General features: G+C 37.2%; 1 protein-coding gene across 4 annotated transcripts in view; it reads left to right on the forward strand.

The window, feature by feature from the left end:
• Nucleotides 1–23,457, forward strand: part of CPED1 (cadherin like and PC-esterase domain containing 1) — a 315,286-nt gene that overhangs the window by 240,080 nt on the left and 51,749 nt on the right. For all 4 annotated transcript variants that reach the window (XM_054495963.2, XM_063667799.1, XM_063667800.1 and 1 more), the window contains 2 exons: nucleotides 12,351–12,468; nucleotides 19,489–19,625. In XM_054495963.2, coding sequence (XP_054351938.1) covers nucleotides 12,351–12,468; nucleotides 19,489–19,625 — 255 coding nt within the window. The remainder of the gene's footprint in view (nucleotides 1–12,350; nucleotides 12,469–19,488; nucleotides 19,626–23,457) is intronic.

A 23,457-nucleotide genomic window follows, 5' to 3' on the forward strand; every position in this document is an offset into this window, starting at 1 on the left:
TTCTTGGAGGCTTTGTTCATTTCTTTTTACTCTTTTTTCTCTAACCTTGTTTTCTCTCTTCATTTCATTCATTTGATCTTCAATCACTGATACCCTTCATCTACTTCATCGAATCAGGTATTGAAGCTTGTGTATGCGTCATGAAGTTCTCATGCCATGGTTTTCAGCTCCATCAGGTCATTTAAGGTCTTCTCTACACTGCTTATTCTAGTTAGCTATTTGTCTAACCTTTTTTCAAGGTTTTTAGCTTCCTTGTGATGGGTTTGAACATGCTCCTTTAGCTCGGGGAAGTTTGTTATTACCGACCTTCTGAAGCCTACTTCTGTCAACTCATTAAAGTCATTCTCCATCCAGCTTTGTTCCATTGCTGGTGAGGAACTGCGATCCTTTGGAGGAGAAGAGGTGCTCTGGTTTTTAGAATTTTCGGCTTTTCTGCTCTGGTTTCTCCCCATCTTTATGGTTTTATCTACCTTTGGTCTTTGATGTTGGTGATCTACAGATGGGGTTTCGGTGTGGATGTCCTTTTTGTTGATGTTGGTGCTATTCCTTTCTGTTTGTTAGCTTTTCTTCTAACTATCAGGTCCCTTAGCTGCAGGTCTGTTGGAGTTTGCTAGAGGTCCACTCCAGATCCTGTTTGCCTGAGTGTCACCAGCCGAGGCTCGGTTGGAAATGCAGAAATCACCCGTTTTCTGCATCGATCATGCTGGGAGCTGCAGACCAGAGCTGTTCCTATTTGGTCATCTTGGAATGGATGTCCTCCACATCCATCTTTTCTAAGAATTACAAAATATTTGATTATCTGGATGCAGCACAAGATATTTAACCGGTTTTGTATTGATGGACACTTGAGATGTGTTTAGTTTTGTGTTATTAATATTTTATGAAGTGCTCCAGTCAGTTTCCTTGTACATCTATCTTTGTGTACTTTGTAAAGTAGATTTGTAGGACGAAGTCTTAGCAGTATAATTGCTGGTTTAAATTTATATGCAATTATTTTTGCAGATATTTCAAATGCCCTCCATAAAGGAGAAAAATCTCTCTTAATATTAATTTACATAAATTGCTCTCTTTTCTTCTTGAAAAACATTCAATTTTGGGATAAATGTGATATCTCAAGGGCGATTTTAGATAGATTATCATTAATTATTTATTGCTAATGTAAATGTAAGCTAATTATTCTATAAATGTTTATTGAACGTCTGATACTGTGAATCAGACAACAGCTACTCAGTATTTTATGGCTGATTGACTACAGTACAAGGAGAGTTGTTAAATTAAAAGACCATGTAAACACAGAAAATAATTCATTCCTTCAGAACAAGATGCCAGTCTGTACAAGGAATCCATTTGGAAATTTCTCAAAAGGGAGAACCACAAACACAAAATTCTAGAGCTAAATAGATCATATGGGAATTATTTAGACAATTATTCTGTAGAGACTCAAAAACATTAGAGCCAGAATTATATTGGAGATCATTCCAGTGCCCCAAATATCCATGCTAGCAGGAACCCAGCATTGGCCATATAGGTCATGTTTACCCTTATGTTCTCCCCTTTTTTCTCTATTCCAGTGGCCCTTTCTCTGCAGCTGGGCCCCACACCTACATCCATCCATTTCTTCTCCTTCCATTGATCCTATATACTGACAATAGCTTCAATCAGGAGCCATGTTTTGAATGTTTATCACATGCCGAGGACTCTGACAAGTGCTAGAAACAGAAAGATTGTAACACACTTTCTGATCTGAGCTTACATCGTGGATGGATTTATACCAAAAACAGCCTCGGTGTGACTGTACCTGAAAAGACATAAAGCAATGCAAGTCGATTTTAAGGAACCAACTTTCAACTGGGATTGGAGTGGAGATGGAGTAAAGGTGAAAGAGAAAGTATTGATTAATGCACAGGAAGATTGAAATTAGACTATAAAACCAATGATTTGCTCTGCTTTTGGGAAAGTCAGCTATACAGTAAGATGAAGTAACAGAGGTATAAAGTGAGATGGACCTCCATTTAAAACCTACCTCTCGGTAATTTAGCATTTCTATTTTCTTATTCCTAAAATGAAGGTAGGAGTTGTTGTGAGAAAAATAAGATGTGTAAATAACTTACATGCCAGGCATATAATAAATGCTTAAAAAATATATCTATTTCAATTATCATTATGCTCCAGTTTTATCCCTGAGAAGCTTGACAAATCTATACTAGGTTTCTGGTAGGTTGGAAGGCAGGTTAGAACTCCAAGTAGCAACTAATATTCATCGTGAGATTTGCAAAATATTTTTGGAATAAACCTATAGCAGAACAGACAGTTCATAATTGGCAAACTACTTAAGATTTGTCACAAAAATCAACTCAAAATGGATTAAAGACTTAAATGTAATCCCAGAAACTGTAAAAATACTAGAAGAAAACCTAGGGAAAGGTCTCCTGGACATTGGTTTAGGCAAATAATTTATGATTAAGACTTCAAAATCACAGGCAACTAAACCAAAAATAGACTAATGGGACTTAATTAAACTAGAAAGCTTCTGCACAGCAAAAGAAAATCAAGAGATAACTTGCTGAATGAGAGAAAATATTTGCAAACTATTCTCCTGACGGGGGACTAATATCTAGAATACACAAGGAACTCAAACAACAAGTGAAAAAGCAAACAATTCCATCAACAAGTGGGCAACTTATAGAAATAGACATTTCTCAAAAGAAGACATACAAATTGCCAATGAGTACATGAAAAAATGCTCGATATCACTAATCATCAGAGAAATGCAAATGAAAACCACAGTGAGATATTACCTAACTCCAGTCAGAATGACTATTATTAAAAAGACAAAAAAAAAATAGATGTTGGCAAGGAGGTGAAGAAAAGAGAACTCTTATATACTATTGGTGGGAATATAAACTAGTACTGCTACTATGGACAATGATATGGAGATTTCTCAAAAAAAAAAAAAAATCCAAAATAGAATTACCATCCAGTCCAGCAATTCCACTACTGGGTATCTAACCAGAAGAAAAAACATCCATTTATCAAAGGGATACCTGCACTCATGTGTTGCAGCACTATTCACAATAGCAAAGATATGAAATCAGCATAAGTGCCTATCAGTGGTTGAATGGATAAAATGTGGAACATGGACCATTACTTGGCCATAAAAAATGAAATAACTTCATTTGTAGCAACATAGATGGAACTGGAGGTTATTATCTTAAGACAAATAAACCAGGCACAAAAAGACAAATATTACATGTTCTCACTTATATGTGGGAGCTAAAACGTTGATCACATGGTGGTAGAGAGTGAAAAGATAGATAACAGAGTCTGGAAAGAATGACTGGGGATGAGGAGGGAGGATGAAGAGAAGTGGGTTAAAGGGTACAAACATACAGTAAGACAGAAGGAATAAATTCAATGTTTGATATCAAAGTAGGGTGACTACAGCTAACAAAAATGTATTATACTCAGATGATGGACAACTTAAATACCCTGACCTGGCCACTAAGCATTATATACCCATGTAAGACTGTTGTGGGGTGGGGGGAGGGGGGAGGGATAGCATTGGGAGAGATACCTAATGCTAGATGATGAGTTAGTAGGTGCAGCACACCAGCATGGCACATGTATACATATGTAACTAACCTGCACATTGCGCACATGTACCCTAAAACCTAAAGTATAATAAAAAATAAATAAATAAATAAATAAAAATTAAAAAAAAGAAAATTTCACATGTACCTCATAAATCTGTACAAATTTTTAAAATAGATTTGTTAATGTCTCCTTCCCAATTTGTGAATATGATATTTTTAAAAGAATAAAAAAAAGTGAGAGAGACAAATGCTTATATCCTAAATAGCATAAATGGCCGTATTTGAATATCTCCTAAAGTTATGCTCTATATGATATATTTTCCATGATAAACATCTTCAGTGTGAATCACAAACAACTCAGGATGTGTTATCTTGCTTCTCAGCATATGTCTAAGAAATCAGTCTTCTTGCCAAAAGGAGAAAAAAGTTTCAAAATCAAAATTATGAGTCTCATAGATTGATTTTCATAGTAGAAATGAAATGAAGGTCCTTGTAATGGGAAACAATTAGAAATCTCAAAATCCAAATATTTCATGATTTTCACTTTACAGTACTTATATATGGCACCCAGGAAACTTCTCAGTTGACCATAATTAATTTATAAGAAAATATGAAAAATTGAAATTTTATTTGTTTATGGCAGGAGCTGATGAAACATTTTCTAATGATGGAAGCTAAAATTCCCTAACACAATATTTGTGCATCTTATACTAAGTTCATCTTTCGATGCAATTTAATTTTTCTCTTATTCTAAAATGTTTGTTTTTTTAGTGCACATCCTAAAAAAAGAAATGTGAGTGCTTCAAAACAGACCTTGAGAATGAAATGCTTTCAGTTAACCTTATGGAAACATCATAGAAAGTAGCACTGGACAAAGTAGAAGTTATTCAAGTCAAGCAGAGTATGGAGTGAAGACTGGATGGAGATTAGCCAAAGAGGAGGACCGCAGCCAAACTTTACCCTGAATGCAATGCAATCTCTTGAATTATTTCAAGCAACAAAGGGAGTTTAAAACTTTTGCATTTCAGGAAGATGACGTTAGCAACAACATGGAAAATAGACATATGGGTGGTCCATAGAACTGTAGCAGAGGAGACCCATTAAGAGGTCAAGGCAATTCCCATGATAAAAGAACATAAAGACACAGATCAAAATAGTATCCATTGAAATCAAGAAAAAAAGAAATCAAGAAGAGAAAGTTGATATGAATATTTGGTGATTGATTGGCTGCTAGGGGCAATGAAGAGAAGGGAAACTTGGAAAACTGAAATGTCTGGCTTGGGCACCAAATCTTCCAAGCTCAACAGTATTGAGGTTATTGGGGATGGAACAGATTTTGGAATGATTTTTAAAGTTCAATTTCAGCTGTTTGGTGAGTAACAGCAAACCTGACTAATAGTAGCTTAAACAAATAAGAGATATTTTCTTCTTATCCAATAAAAAGTCCAGAATTAGACGTTTGCAGCAGATCAAGAACATCAGCACATATCAAAATGGTTTCAGAAGATCAAGAATGTCAGCACAGATCAAAATGGTTTCAGAAGATCAAGGATGTCAGCACTAAAGTCTCCACAAAGTTTTTGGCCTTTCTTCCATAATTTAAGATAGTTGTTGTTCTTCCAGCTATCAATTTCCTGTTCCACAAGCAGAGAAGAAGAAACAAGAGAGGAGAAAGGAACAGCCTCTGTACCAGAAAAACAGGCTTTCTCTGCAATTCCCTGAAAGTTTATACTTACATATCACTGACCAGAAATGTGTCAGTGGCCACTCTTGGCTGTAAGAAAAACAGGGGAGACATGTTATTAGTGTTCTCTTTAGGAGAGCAAAACAAGGAAAAGTAAGATCAGAATGGGTTTTGACTCAACCTATGATATCTGTCATAGTTATATTGAAATTGAGGTACTTCTGAGACATCCAAGGGAGATGTCCAGGAAGCAGATGACTATGTGTCTGGAAGCCCTGAGAGTGGCCTAGACAGGGATCCAGTTTGGGAGTCGTGATCATTCAAGCTGTGGTTATGCCATGAAGATGAATGATCTCTCCCAGAATGCAAAGTAAGAGCACTAAGGGCATGACTATAGAAAGGGTCAGACCTTAAGGGCTGGGTAACAAAGAATCTTCAAAGGAGTTGGTATTTGGTAATAAGGAGTGTTAATAAAAGCAAAAGGTGAGCATTTCCAGAAGTAGAAAAGAATGAGATGAAAAATGCAAGTGAAAGAAGCAAACCTTCACAGATGGAAGAAGATTTACTTTACTACCACATAAGAAGAGATATCTGGGCTGGTTGTCTTATTGTCAGATAGCACAAATTTGAGCAAATTACTGTCTAATGGGTTCTAATTTTTTATGAAGTAGAAGACAAGGTCATCTAATGAGACCAACAGAGATGTAGAAATGAGGGAGCTTAAGGAGAATGATGAAGGTTTGAAGTAGCCTTTGTGAAGAGTGGGGAAATGTTCCAACTAGGATAATAGAACCAAGATTTCCAGACAGTACTGAGAGACCATCAGGAAATGTGTCTGGCATTTATCTTTATATTTGTGTGATTTTTGCCAGTGTCACTGACAGGTATGTAGAACGTTGGATGGAGATAGATTGGATTGTTCCAGGATTGGAGAGCTGCTGTGTACCATTAGTAAAATAAAAAAAGGAAGATGTGGATTGTTGAGGTATAGAAATGAACAGTATAGACACAAATTGAAAGAGTTAGGAATCATGGGAATGGAAGTTCTGCATGACTGCAGAAGAGGCAGGAATAAGGTAGAAGAAAAGTATATTTTATTTCAAGAAAAGGAAATAGAATTTAAAATTACAGATGGAGCATCCCTGGCTTTAATAAAATATTCTAGCATTTGTACAAAAATATGGTTGAATGAAATAGAATGAATCCATATAGACCTTTCAGAGCAAATTGTGAAATGGAGAGAATGACAATGGCTAAGGTGTTCCATTGGTATGTGGAAGCATAATTAAGATGTTGATAGAAGATTGCCACAAGGAGGAGCCAGGTGAAATGAGCCACAGCTGAGGGTAACACAATGGAATAATGGTTTGAAAGAGGCAGTTGGAAGACAAGAAGAAGTAAACTTCCTGACTATGCAGGCAGCCTTCCCTGGAGATGGCTACAGAGAAAGAGGGCAAGTTGTCTTTTCCCACACAGTTGCAGGGCAAGTTTTCTTTCCATTCCCCCTCACCTGTTTTCCCTGTGCCGGGATGGGTTTTGGGGAAGGTGAGGAGATGGAGGGAACATTGAGTGAAGCCTTTGAGATTGTAGAAGGGTTTGCTTACCATGGATGGGAGTAGCAGAAGATCAGTGAAATTGGATTAGAGGAGAGATGAATAGCAGGTCTTGCATTTTGGTCCATGCATGAGGGTGCTAAAGATATGAGATGTGATGGGATCTGCTAGTGTCCAGTCACATGGCCTTAGGCTTAGTAAGTGTTCAGGCTCAAGAGAACCAGCAGACACCTTTGATCAGCAGTTCATCAGAACATTGGGGAAAATACATCATAAGATCTCAAATATATCTTACTTCAGGTGGGCTAAGAGTGAATTTATCTCCCCAGGAATGTCAGTTCTTGTGGGGAAAGGAACAGCCCTAGTCTGGAAGGGGACTCTCTGCCTTTCCAGAGGGATTTGGCCATGCCAGAATCATCACGTTTTGAGAGATCAGTTACTAACTTACTGGAAATGGCAGTAGCCCAGGGAAAGGGGAGGAAATGGGTCTCTTTGGAAGGAGCTATGTGCTGGAGGGAGTAATTGCATATTTTAAAATTTAGGTGGGCATTTAAAATTGTTTAGACAGAGAAGGGAATAATTCTTTCATCTCAGAGAAATAATTCCATGGGGTCAATAGAAGTAGGTAAGATTTAAAGACACAGATCAGCTCAAATAGTCCAATTCAGTATTGCTTTAAAAATATAGCAATATCGCATTTAAAATGAGAAATATTACTCATTCTTTTGTGGACAAATAATTCTGTAAGGAATGAAGTGGGTGTCCAGAGGAATAGATAATGAGAAACTGATCAGGCAGGAGGAAAAACCAAGAACATCATAATGATTCCGGTTAGTTACTCTAGCACCTCATGAAAAGTTAAGTAAATTTTTTGAATTATGTACTAAGCATATTTACTTTGCACACGTATGAACAAGAAAATTCCTATTAAGTATACTGTTGCACTCAATTGAGAACTATGACAATCTACTCTGGAGTTTGGAGCTTCCTTTTGAAGTCTCCAACAAAATGATTCACTCTAAGTGTGAAGATTTCTGGAGCTAATGCTGTTTTACAGAACTCTGCTAAATACTACATTTTCTGTGTCTATAGATCTGTGGCTCCAAGAGATGACACTTAAGACCAAAAAAGAGCTGTTAGCTGGGCACAGTAGCATGTGCCTATAGTCCCAGCTACTTGGGAAGCTGAGATGGGAGGACTGCTTGAGCCTGGGAGTTCGAAGCTGCAGTGAGCCATGATGGTACCAGTGTACTCCAGCCTGAGAGACAGAGGAAGACTCTGTCTCAAAACAACAACAACAACAACAACAACAATACTGTTGTTTATTCTTTTTAGTAACTGAAATATTCAATATGCCTAAACCTGACCAAATTGCTAATCATCCCAGTGAAGAAAGAAATGAGAGACACTAATGAGAATTTTCCTTTTTTTTAATGTTATTACTGTGATTAATCACTTTTAAGATCTAAAGAAATACTCAAAAAGATTCATGTGGCACTTAAATTATAAGTTTCAGAGACCCCTTGAGGAATAGAGAAATTTGGCTGCATCTTACGTTTCTATAGTGGCTTGACCAAGTAGGAGTTTGTTTTTCATAGTAAAAAGTGTAGAGGTAGCTCCACAGCATCACCAATACCCTAGGCTCATTCTATTTTTTCTGCCTATGGTTGCTTCATGGCCACAAGATGGCTGCTCATTCTCAGGCTTACATTCATATTCTAAGCAGAAAGAGGAAACAGAGTGATCAAGAAAAAGTGGCATCAGGAAAGTAAAACTTTTCCAGAACTCCCTAGCTGGTGTTGACTTACATTTCTTTGACTAGAACTATGTCTCCTGACTCCTTTTAGCTACGAGAGACTGGGAAATCAATTTTTTTAATGCTGGGCACATTACTCCAACAAAATACGGGTTTTTCTGCTAAAAGGAAGAAAGGAGAATGGATATGGCGTAGGTACCTAAGGCAGTCAGCGTCAGGACTTGAGCTCACCTAATGCAATTCTTTGCCTTCTCCTCTCTCCAGCCTTCACCATTTTGTAATGATAAATCTAGATCAAGTGACTTAGTGTCACACAGCCGGTTCATGACACCGCTGGAACTAAAATTCACAAGTGAAACTCCCGGCACAGTGGTGCTCTTTCCTGTGTATCTCACCATTGTCTTATTCCATAAAATGTACACAAAGCCCACCCTGCTGTACTGATAACCACCTTTTCTTCTCTTAACTCCCTCAGCTCTGTCAACCAGTCTCTGGACTTGGGTCTGCATTTGGCCATATGCTTTGGCTCATTCAACTTTCAGGGTAACATTGTTTGGCCACAGCTCAGAAGGTGATTAACCTTCACTCCAGTAAGCTGCCCTGGCTCTCTAAAATAGTGAACACTTTAATGGAAAGGCTTAGGATATGTAAACTGCAAACAAAGATTAACTACTAAGGGGAAATTCAATAGGAAGCACAGAATGCCATAGGATATTCTTTGGCCTAAACTACAGAGAAAAGGGTATGGCTCGAAATTTCATTTACCTCAAAATCTGCTGTCCTCCTCTTACTCTCTGCTTTGGTCTGTCCTTTGAAATATTGCTATCATTCTAGTCTTACCTCAAAACTTACTGGTGTCACTGTTTAGTTAGAACTAACAGGGCTGACTGACCAACTGTCACAGAACAGGTACCCAGTGGGAACCTCCATATGAAGGGAAAGACAGCACCATTTTTATAACAATTCAAACACAAAAACATCACAAGGTTCTAGGTAGCAGGAGTGGTCACTTGCCCAGGACAAGCCCTCAGCACACAAGTAGCAATATGTCTTTCTGATTGATAGATACTTGCCAATTACATGTAGCGCTTCAACAGAAGAAATCAGTTAGGACTTTGGTTATCTGTGATCTAGACTCTGTTTCTAATGCCCTTTGGATGAGTAGTGGCACATGATCACACACACACACACACACACACACACACACATCACAGAAATCTCAAAACAAACAAGAATTTTCAGAAAAAGTTTAATCTAAATCCAAACTTTAAAAAATGTTTCAACATTATTTGCATGGGTATGTTAGGAGATATACCTAATGCTAAATGATGAGTTAATGAGTGCAGCACACCAGCATGGCACATGTATACATATGTAACTAACCTGCACATTGTGCACATGTACCCTAAAACTTAAAGTATAATAATAATAAAATAAAAAAATAAATAAATAAAATAAAATAAATTGAAGACAACATCTCAGTCTGAAGTACCCAAGTTTAGATGACATTATAGCATATAGAACTATAAACAGATAAATACTTTGCATTTAAAAGTAACGTCCAACATGGTACCTCCTAGAATGAAGGAACAGCCAAGTCTCCAGCTGAGGTGGTGAAAGTTGTTTATAATATTTCAAACTAAGATTGAGTTTCACAAGTACTAGAAGAATAATATTCTCCCTAAATAAAAAGTAAAGCATTCTAGATACAGCTAAAGCCTCCTTGACATCCACTGCCAGTCCAGGAACACATTCTACAGGTAACTACCATCATCCAGATTTCCTTTTATTCTCTTAACAGAGACATACCTGTTCCCACAAAATCAGTATTTAGTATGTTGTTGATTGCGTGAACACACACGTACATGGTATTTCAGATAGCATGAATTGTTCTATAACTTTTGGATATTTTCTTACCCATATGTCTTGAAAATATCTCCATGTTAGTTAGTTCATTTAGATTTATCCTTATACATATCCCTTATGTTTTTCTAGAGTAGACCCAGAAGGCTCCAGGGTTGCAGAGCCTCTGCACTTTTTATTTTAGTATAAACTGCCCTCCAAAGCAACTGAATTAACTTGCACTCCCATCAGCAATGTATAATGGTAATTGTTTCTCATTGCTCCCTCTAACATTTGATATAAAAATATTTTTGCAAGATGAATCATGACACTTTTTTATAGCCTTATAAAAGATCCAGTCTCCACTAAAAATAAATGGTTGGATAGATATCACACACATACACGGGTATACTAACAAGTATCATTTATAGATGTTTATTTAGACTACATCTCCCCACATTATAATAAACTTTGTGGTTTTTATTGCTGTATTATAATAAGCATTTTAATACAAATCATTTTTCTAATTTTAATCAGTATCTTAAACTCCATGTTTAGTCATAAATTAAGAAATGAAAATATGTAGACTGAATCAAGATTTTAAGTTCACTCACCCCCACCATTCCTCTTGTTCCTTAATATCCTGGACCTTTTTGTATGAGATCTGGGAATCTGAGGTTAGGATAGTTGAGAATATGAGAGAATGTAACCATAAATTGCTGATTAGAACCAGAGTTACACAGCAAAGAAGAGGTCAAATCCACTGTTTCTCCCCATGGTTGAGAATTTCTGATATAAAGAGGGACACGATAAAGTCTAACTTTTTATGCATTCAATAAATGTTTACTGTTTGCTGTATGATAAGCACTGGTTCCATATGTGAGTGGAATAATTATTTGTTCCCATGGCACATTCAGTATAGCAGAAAGGACCCAGACAAATAATAAACAAACTAACAAACAGTTATCAAATGGTGAAGAGCATAAAGGAAACAAATGGGGTGCTGACATGAACAAAAGTAGGGAGACATAATTGTGCTAGAGTTTCAGGAAAACCTTGCTGAGACCTAAAATATAAGATGTCTCCATGCAAAATTAGGGGGAAAGCAATCCCAATCTAGATGATAGGCTTTTAACATGCCCTAAATTGTGATAGACTGAGAGAACCCAGTGAGAAGAGTGGTAGTGGAACCACCTGAAGTAGGATAGAAGGACATAGGACAGGTACAGGGCCAACAGCTTTGCAGAATAAGCTAACAGAAAATGAGAGTGGTCCAGCCTGAAGGTGCAGCTCAGTGGATGGGGCAGAGGAAGGAGAAGGAGAGAAGTTTCAGAGACGCAATACACTATCGTTCTGTTCTACATCTGTCAGACTATTGAAAGCATTGCTTAGTGTAGCACATGCCTCCATAATGATACTCAGTGCAGTGAAATGTTACCCACTGTTGTAAATATAAGAATGTGCTTTGAATAAAATACATGCATCTGATTCCACTCTGGTGTATCATGAATTCTTAAAAAAAGTTTGTTAAAATGAAATTCATCTGTTAAATTAAATTCTCTCCAAATAGTTCCCATTTCGCTTCTCACATTAACTGTCTCTTCCACTTGCTGTGTTGTCCTCTATTATAGTTTGTTTTGTTTTTAATGAGTTGACACAGATATATTTTTAAAGTAAAACTTGCTTTCATTTTTTAATTGGCAGAACAATGACATGAATATCAATGTCAAAATAAAGATTAAAATAAAGTTATCTACTTTTAGCACAAACAACTATTGGTAAGCCAGCAGGGGAAAGATAAGGAATATTTGCTCCCTTTTATCCATAAATGTTATTTGCCACATAAGATCTTATTGTTTAGATTTTATTATTATGCGTCAAGTTAATTAATACGACAACTAATATCTATTATTTTAATGCAGGATTGTGGTTTGCTGATTCATCCAGAGGAAACCTGTGGGTTGCAGCCTATTTCTTCTGACTACATTGAAGCCATTTTACAGTCTGAACTAAAAAGATGTCCATCTGGGGACATGAAAGGTGATTATCACATTGGATATCACTTCTCTAAAAAAAGAATAATTTGGTATAGATAAGTGTATGCTTATTTAAACTATCCTTTTATAAAAAATCAAGGGCATTACTTTTTATTGACTATGAACTATAAAGCATATAATTAATGTAAGTGCATTGTTTTAATATTTGAAATACTTTGATTAATCAATTATTTTCTTCTCCCCTTTTTACCCAGTTAATCCATATTCATCTGCAGATCTGTTACCCATGTTACTTTTGCCAGAGAGCCTTCCTTGAGCCTCTGATTTGTTTCTTTATTATATAGTTCATAGCACTCAGTAATTTTCTTTCATAGCAGTTACCGCAATTATTTAAATGACCAAGTATTGAATTAATTGTTTAATGTCAGTTTTCCCAGGATGTCAGCTTCATGAGGGCAGAGAGCCTAACTTTGTTTGCATTACACTAATTCATTTGGCACCATAATCTGTACATAGTAGTTAGAAAATAAATATTTGGTGTGAACCAAAGAACTGCAAAGTATGCAAGTTCAGTTTTAAATTATTTCTTTTCACTAAAAAAAAGTTAGGGGGCATGATTACTAGTATCCCTCATATATCGGTCATTTATATAGGCAAGAAAATTATGACATCAAATTTAATTACTGTGTTAAATCCTGCCTAAGCACTGAGCAGACCTGGAATGAGATACTTCTTTGGTGCCATTCTCAACATTCCCTATTTCTCTCCTTCCCCAGCAATCTTCTTTCAGTGGAGATGGTGGGGTCAAGCCAAAGTTGGGACTAAAAATGCCTTCAAAGCCATTAGAGGAACAGAGAGCATCTTCTCCAAGTTTCCTGGTTACTGCTCTGTCCTCCTGAACCCAAGTCTCCCTTCCTCTAAAAAGTCTGAAAAAACACTCAGGAGCTTTTCTACCCTTGCCATGAACTTCACACCACAGCTTGAATGGGAAATGAGTTTCCCAAATGGGCAGGACAAATTGCAATTTGGCATGCACAGTTAACAAACGTGGGCATGTCCCCATTCTTGAACATGTGTTCCAAATAATAAATTACAGTCAAGGAATAGAGAGGGATTTACCCATTATGGTGTGTCAGGTGGTGTGATTTGTGATTCTCTGCTAAATGAGATATATACTCTTCCATACAAAGGAGACACTGATATGTCCAGTTAAATATTTTTTATCAGATGACAATTTATGAGAATTCATAAAACAATTCTATTCCTCCTACTGCACCAAGGCAAAAGTTCTTCAACAAAAAGTTCAAAGTACATTACTGGGATTCTTCAAGACGTGGCAGCTTGTTCTGTTCGCTATATGTACGCTAACTTATGTTGGGCTTTGTGCCTGGACATTGTGGGTGAGGCCGCCGTAGAACAGTGGCCTTCTGGTACTTAAGGAGTTAGGCCTCCTTAGAGAAGGCCCCAAATTGACTCACAAGTCAAGTGCATGCTCCTTAGCCTGATAATTTGAAGCCTCCATAATCTGGCCCATTTCTGTATTTCCAGCCTCCTCCCAGCCTCTTTGCCTCTCTTTATGTTGACAGTGCCCCTTTAGAATTTCAGGTTTTTGTCCGCACTGTTCCCTCTACCTACAAGTCCTCTTCCCATCTTTTCCCAACTTCTGATGCTGGAAGTCCTCTCCGGGAAGCCTTTTTTCACCACCAGATTCCCAGCTTAGCTTCTTCCCAGTGCATCCTGGGCACATCTCTACAACAGCTCTTACCATATTATGTTAAGTATTTATATGTCTCTCACTTAGTCTCCAAAATGAAATGATGTTCCCTACGAAGAGGAGGAAGTAGCACAGGGCCATTCATAGGGTGAAGCCAGTAAAGATTAAAATACATATGCATTTATATTTTACCTGATCATTTTTCTTTTTATGTTTTATAATTGATAAAATATATAAATATAGGAATATATATATATATTACAGTGTACTCATTAATACATCAAGGGTGCATGAGCAATACGTTTTTACTGATGGCTTACCTAGATTATAGGCTTCTCTAGAGAAGAGATTGTCCCTTATCCACCTTCCAATGTCTAATATATGAATTTAAAATGGTTGCTGAACTAAAACCAAGATCCAACCTCCCTCCCATCCACAGAAGACTATGAGCAGCCAGGGCACAATCATGACAACCAACTGCTCCATCCTGAAGCTCCAAAAGGCCCAAAGACTCAAAAACTTAACAAGTGAGGTCAGGGTAGCAGTCTGCAAGAATGTATCATTTGCTGCTAGAGATCATTTCCTTCCTTAGTAGCAGGATTCCCTCCTATTGAAAGAAGTTATAGTGGACAAAACTGGGAGAAAGTTTATTTAGGAGCTCTGGATTTAGTTTTAATGGCCAAAGATAGACTGCTTTGAAAATCTTATTTTAAAAACACATTACAGCTATTGGGCAAAACTGGATCTTTTTTTTTTTTCACTTTGCCTATGTATTGATCTCAAGATATCATTTTCAATAACACCAGCCATTAAACTTTTGAATGACTATATTTTTTTAATTCTTAAATTGATTTCTATTTTTTAGGAAATAATTTAACTGTAAGATACAACCTAGAATTAAATCTGTTGCTTAAGAAAGAAAAAATAATTATTCTAATTAGGAAAAATAAAAATTTCTACAGTGGTCATTGAATGAGAATTAACTTTAAGGAAAATATTTCAGATTGCATTTTATGATATGTAAACAATTAAAAAAATTTATCCTACCTTATTTTAGCAAGGAATTATGACAACTTATACTTTAATACTAATATTGAAAATATAGATGTTTTTGTCTTCTTAAAAAAATGGTTTGTATTATAACATTACAGAGTCAGGAATTAGTGCCAACATTTACATGATTTCCTATCTCACCTCAACCCTAAATCAGAGTTGAACTTTTTTCCTCTGTTGTATCATTCAATCTGATTCACTGAAATGGCTGAAATCTAACTTGCATTAAATACAGAGCTATAATTATAAATCAAATGACTTCTCCTAAAAGACAGTTTCGTTCCTCAGAATGTTGTTTCCTAAAACATATGTCACACTTTACTTCAGAAATCACAGCTTTGATTCATTCAGTGTTCAAATATATAACATAGAATTTATGGTACTTTTTTGGACAATTTTAGTAAAGAGCTGGTATTATTTAAAATATCAAGAGCACCAGTTTTGCAGATGTTATACAGATGCCTATTTCAAGCAGTATTTAACTCACAATAAATAAAAGGAATTGTTAACCAATGCAAAAATGCAGAGTTATGGCTGTATAAATATAGAGTAGTACGAACCACTGGGGCCAAGTTTTCAGAGACCCAATCAGGGTTCCTTTTTATGTGCATGCACTTTCATGTCCACAAACTAATTGCACCCATATTTGAATCTTTGTGCACGCAATTAGCTACTTGTTTCTTCATCCTTGGCAGCAAGTGGCCAAAGTGGGCCTCAGTTTGTACAAAATTAGCTGTCAGCAAGGTTGAGGGGTACAGTGTCTGAAGTACGGGTGGGATGCATATGCTCTGAGATTCTGAGATCTGCTGAAAACAGCCCTTCAAAAGATTATTAAATAGAATCTCATTAGCAGAAACATATTTATGCCCTCAACATATCATTATCCTATTAGAAAGAAAATTAACAATCTTTGCTTAAACATAGTCTCTGTCCACACAGGAGCTCACTAAGTAAATTCAGCTTTTTAAAATAAATTCATTATAACAATCAGTTTGTGAGTTTTCCTATAAGTGCTACCAAAGAGGATGTGGGGCTGTATTTCATTTTCTGCTGATTATTTTGTGGTGACCTAGCCTAATATGATAAAAGGATAGGCAAATTGAAGACTCAGAGGCCTCAGTTCTGGGCCTGCCCTGTCATTAACAGCATGATCCCACTTCTGTTATTTAACTCTTTGGGCCTCAGATTGCCTCTTCTGTTAAAAAAAAAAAAAAAGCGACGGGGAGGGGAGGGAGAAAGGACACACTCTGAGGCCTCTTCTAACCTCCATCCAACGTGATGCTACACAGCCACTCAATGTGAACCTCTGTGAAGGAAAGACTATCATTTATCTAAGGAGGTTTGCTTGAGAAATACATCAACAAAGATTAAACTTTAGGCTGTGTCTATATCAAAGATGTGGAGGAGGTTGGTTATTAATGACAAACCATGCTTGCCAGAACAGAATTAGAATTAGAAAGCAAGATATATTCTGAATGAAAAAGAAATTATAAAACAGAATTGGATGGAAAAATAAGCACTTTTGAGGAAGATAATCTTTATTTTGCCATTCAAAAACCAGCATCTCTCCTAAATTTTCTGTGTTGTTTCTTTTAGCAGTACAGCCATTCTCTACAACCAGAAACTTTAGAAACATCTTTCACATAGCAGACCCTCTTTTTCTCCAATATATGCAGTCAGTGCTTCAGTCTCGCTCCTGTCAGGCCCATCTCTTCACTGTACCTAAAGTACCACTCCTTCCAGGTCTTCAAATCTTATCTGTCCCTAAAGGCCTGTTCACATATTATCTGCTTCATGGACCCTTCCAGAAAACTCTGACCTCCATGACTCTATTTTGAACAACTGTGGCTCACTGAGGGTAGAGGTGGGAAAATACATAAAATATATATGTTGACTATTAGGTAATCAGGCACTATGGCAGGTGTTATACATATTTTCCTTATAGAGAAGTAAATTTAATCATGAAAAGATTAAGTAATTTGTCCAATTTAAATAGTGAGTTTTATCCTTGGCAGCATATTGGAATCAGCAAAGAAGCATTAAAAAATACTGATTTCTGAGCCCCATCCCCACTGATTCTGATTCAATGTCTGGGGTACAATCTGGGCATAGGAATTTTTAAAAGCTTTCCAAGTGACTCTAATATGTAGTCAATGTTGAGGTCCGCAGGGCCATTTGGAGATAGAGCCCAGGTGTGCATGGTCTCCAAAGCCCCAACTCTTTACCACACAGATATTTTTACTCCATTATGCATTACTTGTTTTTATGCTATAGTTATTCTATATTATGTATAAATTATAATCTTCTAACCTGATTACAAATTTTTGAGGTTTAGCATTATAGTTAAGAGCATGGACTCTGGAGCTGACTGCCCTGCTCAAATGCTAGTTCTACTACCTACTAACTAGAGGATCTCAGACAAGTTCCTGAGCCCTGGTTAAGGAGATGATAACAGGGTTGTTGATGTTTAAATATGTTGATAAATTAAAGTTTTTAGAATATTCCTAGCATTTGGGAGGTACTGAAAAATGTTAACTATTTTTTAAAAATTATTATGATATTTTAACACCAATAATGCCTAACACTTCAACTGAGTATATACTTAATGTATTAAACTTAAATCCTTCTGGAGAGTCATATGTATATGGAGACATAAAGGTTAATTTATCATTCCTGAAATTGCATAGAAAGTACTTAGTAGATAGACATTTAATAAAGCAGTTTTCTGGAATTCTCATTACATGTAAAAATCAAAGAAAAGAAAAAAATGTGGTAAGAAGAACAAATGAGTCTGCATTCCTTTTGAAAATTTGGTATTTCTCTTGCAGTTGACATTGTACCCCAAAAAGTTATTGTTATTTTCTTTCCTTTCCTGGAATTCATAATTTTCTCATCTCCTTTCCCTCCTATTTTCTTTTATCTCTTCCAGTTTCTCTCTCTTAATATACCTACATTTCTTTCTCTTTCTGTGGTCAATCAGTAAGAGCCATAAACTATATCCTCTTTCATATTTTATTATTTATAACTGTTTCCACATACACAAACACATTCACAATTCTAACATCCCTGAAGTCATGAATATAAAATGCACTATATTCATCTCCTAAAAACAGAAATCCTTTCCACTAAAATTAATATAACACCAGATACCATTATTAGCAGTACCACTAATCAAAGCCAGAATGGACAAAGTTTTTAAGTTTTTTCCTTTCTAACTCAAGAACTATCTGGGTGATATTTAGCTCCTCAGTTTTGAAGGGTAAACATATACTAGTAACATAAGCAAGATATTTAGGGTAAGGAGAGTGATTATCAGAGATATCATTGTATATGTTCTCCAACAAGGAGAGAAATAACCACTCCATATTTGTTTATATGATGTGCTATGTTCACACTCAATTCCTGAAAAGATGAACAAGGAAAAAAAAAACAAAAAAAATTATATTTTTCTACCACATTATTAATGTATCCACTCACACTAAAAGCTGAAGTGTTTTGCATGAATGTTGTTTTATCAATAAAACAGGAAAGATCTTAAATGCATAGAGAATATTCATTTATTTTATAAACATTTGCTAAAGCTTGGGACCTACTTTCTACCCGAACTCTGTTAGTAACAAAAGATGAATACAATATTGCAAATGTGTCTTAAATACATTATTCCATTACATCGTTACACCAATCATGTGAGAAGAACTGTACACACCTCATCTAACAGATGAAGAAATTCAGGCAACAGCTAGAAAGAGGTGAAGAGATTCACACCAAAAAGGCCATCAATCAAATTGAAGAAAAATAACTAATCTTCAAAATAATAAATTATCATCATACTGAAGTAGTTCTCTTGTATCTTAAATCTCTTGAGAGCAGGGAATAGATCTATTATACTTATGGATGGAGAACCTATGCATGTGTTAGGCTAATAAATATTTGAGGCTAAATGCCAATTTGAGGGGCTCCCAGTCTATTAATGCTTTGGTCTTACTGAAGTGCTCAATGTACTGTTTAAAAATAGGTAATGATTGAGTAATACTTAGATTTTTAATAAGTATAAGGTTTCATGGAACAGAGCTCATACTTGATTTCAGCATGAAATGTGTTATTTCAGAACATTACTTAATGTTGCTATTCTATTTGGTTGGCAGGAAGCCATGCCTTCATTATTCCACTAGATTTAAAGGATAAGGATGGTCTTGCTATAATTTCTGAAATGGTGTGCCATAGCTGAATTTTAAAGTTACTTACAAACTTCACCAGCAGAAACAGAACCAAAGAAAGTTTTGTCATCTATTCCAGGCCAGTGGATTGTGCCTTGCCTTAGTTGTTCAGACAACAGGACGTGTGACTGGAGAGAAATAACCTGGCAGCCCCACAATTGCCAATATGGTGTCCTAACTAAGCCTCAACTCCAGCAGTGCCTGGGAGGAAGGAAGGTAGGTTCTGGATCTCGTGGGGGAAGCCTTTAATGTATGCCACCTGAAGTACTAAAAATCATATAGTTGTATCTACTAGACCAATTCCTGCTGTGTCACAGCAGAGGAAAACTAACAATGCAATATGGCTTTTTGAATCATGTATAGATGTTATCATAGAATAGCCTGAACAATTCCCGCTCCAAATATTCAGTTTTCTCCAAGTAACTCTGTTTGACAGATGGAGGATATTAAAGTCTTGTCCTATGCTGACCCGATTCCATGCTGTTTTCTCAGCACAAATTGGTAGGAGCTTGCCACGTCAACTGACAGTTGGCAGTTGAGAGCAGCTGGCCTTGTCAACTGCAGCTCTGGCAAGCACTGCTGTGAAAACAGACATCTGCAGCTCAGCACAGGAAATCAAAAGGTCCTGCATGTGAGACTCACTTCTAGAGCTTTCCAAGTGCATGGGATTATTTTTATACACTAACCTTACTGATCTTCTTTCATATTCCTGGTCAGGTCTCACATGGACCTCACTAGGCTGATTTTTCCTTTAGTGAGGCTTCTAAGCTGATTTCTGGGACATGCAGTGTCTTCTTGCTAGGCATGCTCTGACTAGGTAGAGTCTGGCAGAACTCTCGGATATGCAAAATGGGCACATAGACTGAGATGCTTGGTTAACATCAAGTAAGTAATCCTTAACCCAATTTTCAAAGTGCTTTTTATTAGATAGACATTTCCTTATACAGTTTATAAGCTCTCACACATGAGCAAGACTGATTTCAAAAGTGGATTTTCACAAAGCTCTATTAAAACACATAGAAAAAAAGCCCTGGGCAGAATGTATGCCAATTTACTAGCAAATAGTTAAGGAAGAATAACAGGAGGTGAGGGGCAGGACAGGAAGATGGACCTCTTCTTCATGGTGATTTCAATATAAATGTTCCAATTTTCATGATTGAGAATGTCTCTAAAGATCAATCAGTAGTGTTAGTTCCTTTTTTAAAAAAAGAAGGGAAGAAAATCATTTAGAAACTTACGTTGCACTGTTATTAATTGAGCATTGATTTTGTGCTCAATTAATTTTGTTAGCAAGAAACTGTTTCTTGCTAACTTTGTTACAATTTAAATCCCACCAGACTGTAAGCTTCATAAGGGCAGGGAATGTGTTTAATCCACCGCCATAATCTCATTGTTGAGCATAATTTTTGACACAGAATAGTAACTTAATAAATATTTGTCAAGTAAATGAATAAATTAAAAATGTATTTATTCCTAATCACAGCTAAGGTAGATATTATCATATCTGTTTTCTGCTTAAGATAAGTAAAGCTCAGAGAGATTGAGTAATTCACTGATAATCATACATGTATGGGTGTGGCTACTCCACAGGCATTTTTTTTTTTTTTTTTTTTTTTTTTTGTCTCACACTGTCACCCAGGCTGGAGTGCAATGGTGTGATCTCGGCTCAATGCAACCTCCACCTCCCAGGTTCTGGCGCGTCTCCTGCCTCAGCCTCCCAAGTAGCTGGGATTACAGGCACCTGCCACCACGCCTGGCTAATTTTTTGAATTTATAGTAGAGATGGGGTTTCACTATGTTGGCCAGGCTGGTCTCGAACTCCTGACCTCAAGTGATCCACCCACCTCGGCATCTCTAAGTGCTGGGATTACAGGCATGAGCCACCATGCCCAGCCCTCCACAGGCATTTTAAACCATCAACTTGGATAATCCAGCCTCCATATCCTATAAATGTTGCACTGGGAGCAATGACAATAGCTGTTGCCACACAGCCAGACTTCTCTAAGCTCAGAATACCATTCTGACCTCAGAATTTAGAGTGTTCAGAAAAATTCCAAGAAACTGTCACAGTCTATTAACCTGAAAAGCAGTAGATGTTCATTTAAGTTCATCACTAAATTCTGTGGTTTTAGACACGACACGTCTTGTTTCTCAGGCTCATTTTCTTCATCTGTAAAATAACCCTCTGTGGTAGATTAATCGACTTTGTAAAAAGCTAAAGGCCCTCTTCCCTGTTTGTCTTAGCTCGAGCTGCTATAATAACATACAATAGACTGGGTGGCTTAAACAACAAACACTTATTTCTCACAGTTCTGGAGGCTACAGGGTCCTAGATCAGGGTGTCAGCATGGTCAGGTTCTTGGGATAGCCCTCTTCCTGGCTTCTGTTGACTGCCTTCTTGCTTTGTCATCACACAGCAAAGAGAGAGAAAGAGTTTTAGTCCCTGACTCTTCTTATAAGGAAACTTCTTATAAGGAAACTAATCCCATCATGAAGCCAATGATAGGAAACCAATCCTATCATTATGACCTTATCTACACATAATGACCTCCCAAAGACCCCTACCTCCTAATAGCATCACATTGGAGATTAGTGTTTCAACATATGAATTTGGAGGAAACATAAACTTTCAGCCCACAACATTATCTTTACTAATTTCTAGGCTGATTGTTAATAATTCTACAAAGTAATGGTTAAAAAAAAAGATCATCGTTCATACCTGTTAATGAGAGAGGGTATTGCAAAGTTTGAAAATAAAAGTCCGTTCTTAGATGAGACTTCAGAAGACCAGTTAGCTCGCTGCACAGCAAAAGGGCTTATCTTTGTGACTCTCCTAGTTTGTAGGTGTTCTTCAGAACTTGCATGCTCAGAAACTCAAATTTGCCAACACACTGCCAATAGGTCTACATAGCCTGATGTATTTATCAAGACGCTAATTTATTCTATATGCAAAAGGCAAGCATTATCCATTTTTAACAGAGAAGTGACACAACCAGCATTAGAAAGGCCATGCCGCAGCGGTATGGAGGCTCTCTAGGGGTAATAAAAAATAGATGCTAGAGAGGCAGAGGCTGTGTAATGGGAAAATTCCAACATGCGTAATTGAGGAGGCAAAGCAATTATAGACTATATCCAGAATAATCTCATTGATGTAAAAACCAACGCATACCTACAAACATGTTTACATACATAGAGAATTTCTTGAAGTAACAAACAGTTAAGAGTAATTTCATAGGTGGAGAGGAGTGGGAGAGGGGCAGGGTGCAAAATAAAAATACAGGATCCTGTGTTCAAAATTTATTAAGAGTTTCAAGACAATAGTAGAACAAAAGGTGAACAAGAGCGCCAGTGACATAACCAAGAAATGCCTGAGAGAGATCAAGGTTTCAAGTAAACCACATTTGGACAGATCTTTGGAGAGAAAACGCCAAGAGCAGATGGCAATGCAGATGCTAAGGCTGAGGAGGGAGGGGGAGGAGGCTGGTAACCCTGTCCAGGGTACCCAAACATTGGGGCTAGTTCCCAGCCCTGAATGGGTCCTGGGGAATAGATGAGTGAAGGAACTGTGGGACTACCCATACTTGCTGTGGACTTCTGGATTCCTGGCTACAGGGGACCCAACATACCCCACGGACATTTGAGCTGACAGGGGAATCTGTCCAGAGAGTAGACATAGATGGTACCTGAGCCAGTGCAGAAACAGGGGCCTTAGTGCACAACACATCCCTGGCGGAACCCATCTCTGGCTATAGGCACCCATCCCCCAAGGTTCCCTGTCTCCCTCCAAGAAGTTTTAGCCCCAGCCTACTGCTTAGCCAGAAGAAAATAGGGCCAACTTCCCCACGGGACTGGGGCACATCTGTTCTGCAGGCCCTCCTGCCCACTCTGCCTGGCTTCTCTGCAGGAGCATGTGCACAGCAGACTCCACTGCACAGCTGGATGCTTTGCTCCACCTGATTATGTTCCTGATGGCCTGGGAGCACTTTAGATCCGCTAGTGCACCTGAAACCTAACTCCAAGAGTTCAAAGGATAGAGCCACTAGCTGAT

The sequence above is a fragment of the Pongo pygmaeus genome, chromosome 6 (assembly GCF_028885625.2).
Source record: "Pongo pygmaeus isolate AG05252 chromosome 6, NHGRI_mPonPyg2-v2.0_pri, whole genome shotgun sequence".
NCBI lineage: Eukaryota > Metazoa > Chordata > Mammalia > Primates > Hominidae > Pongo > Pongo pygmaeus.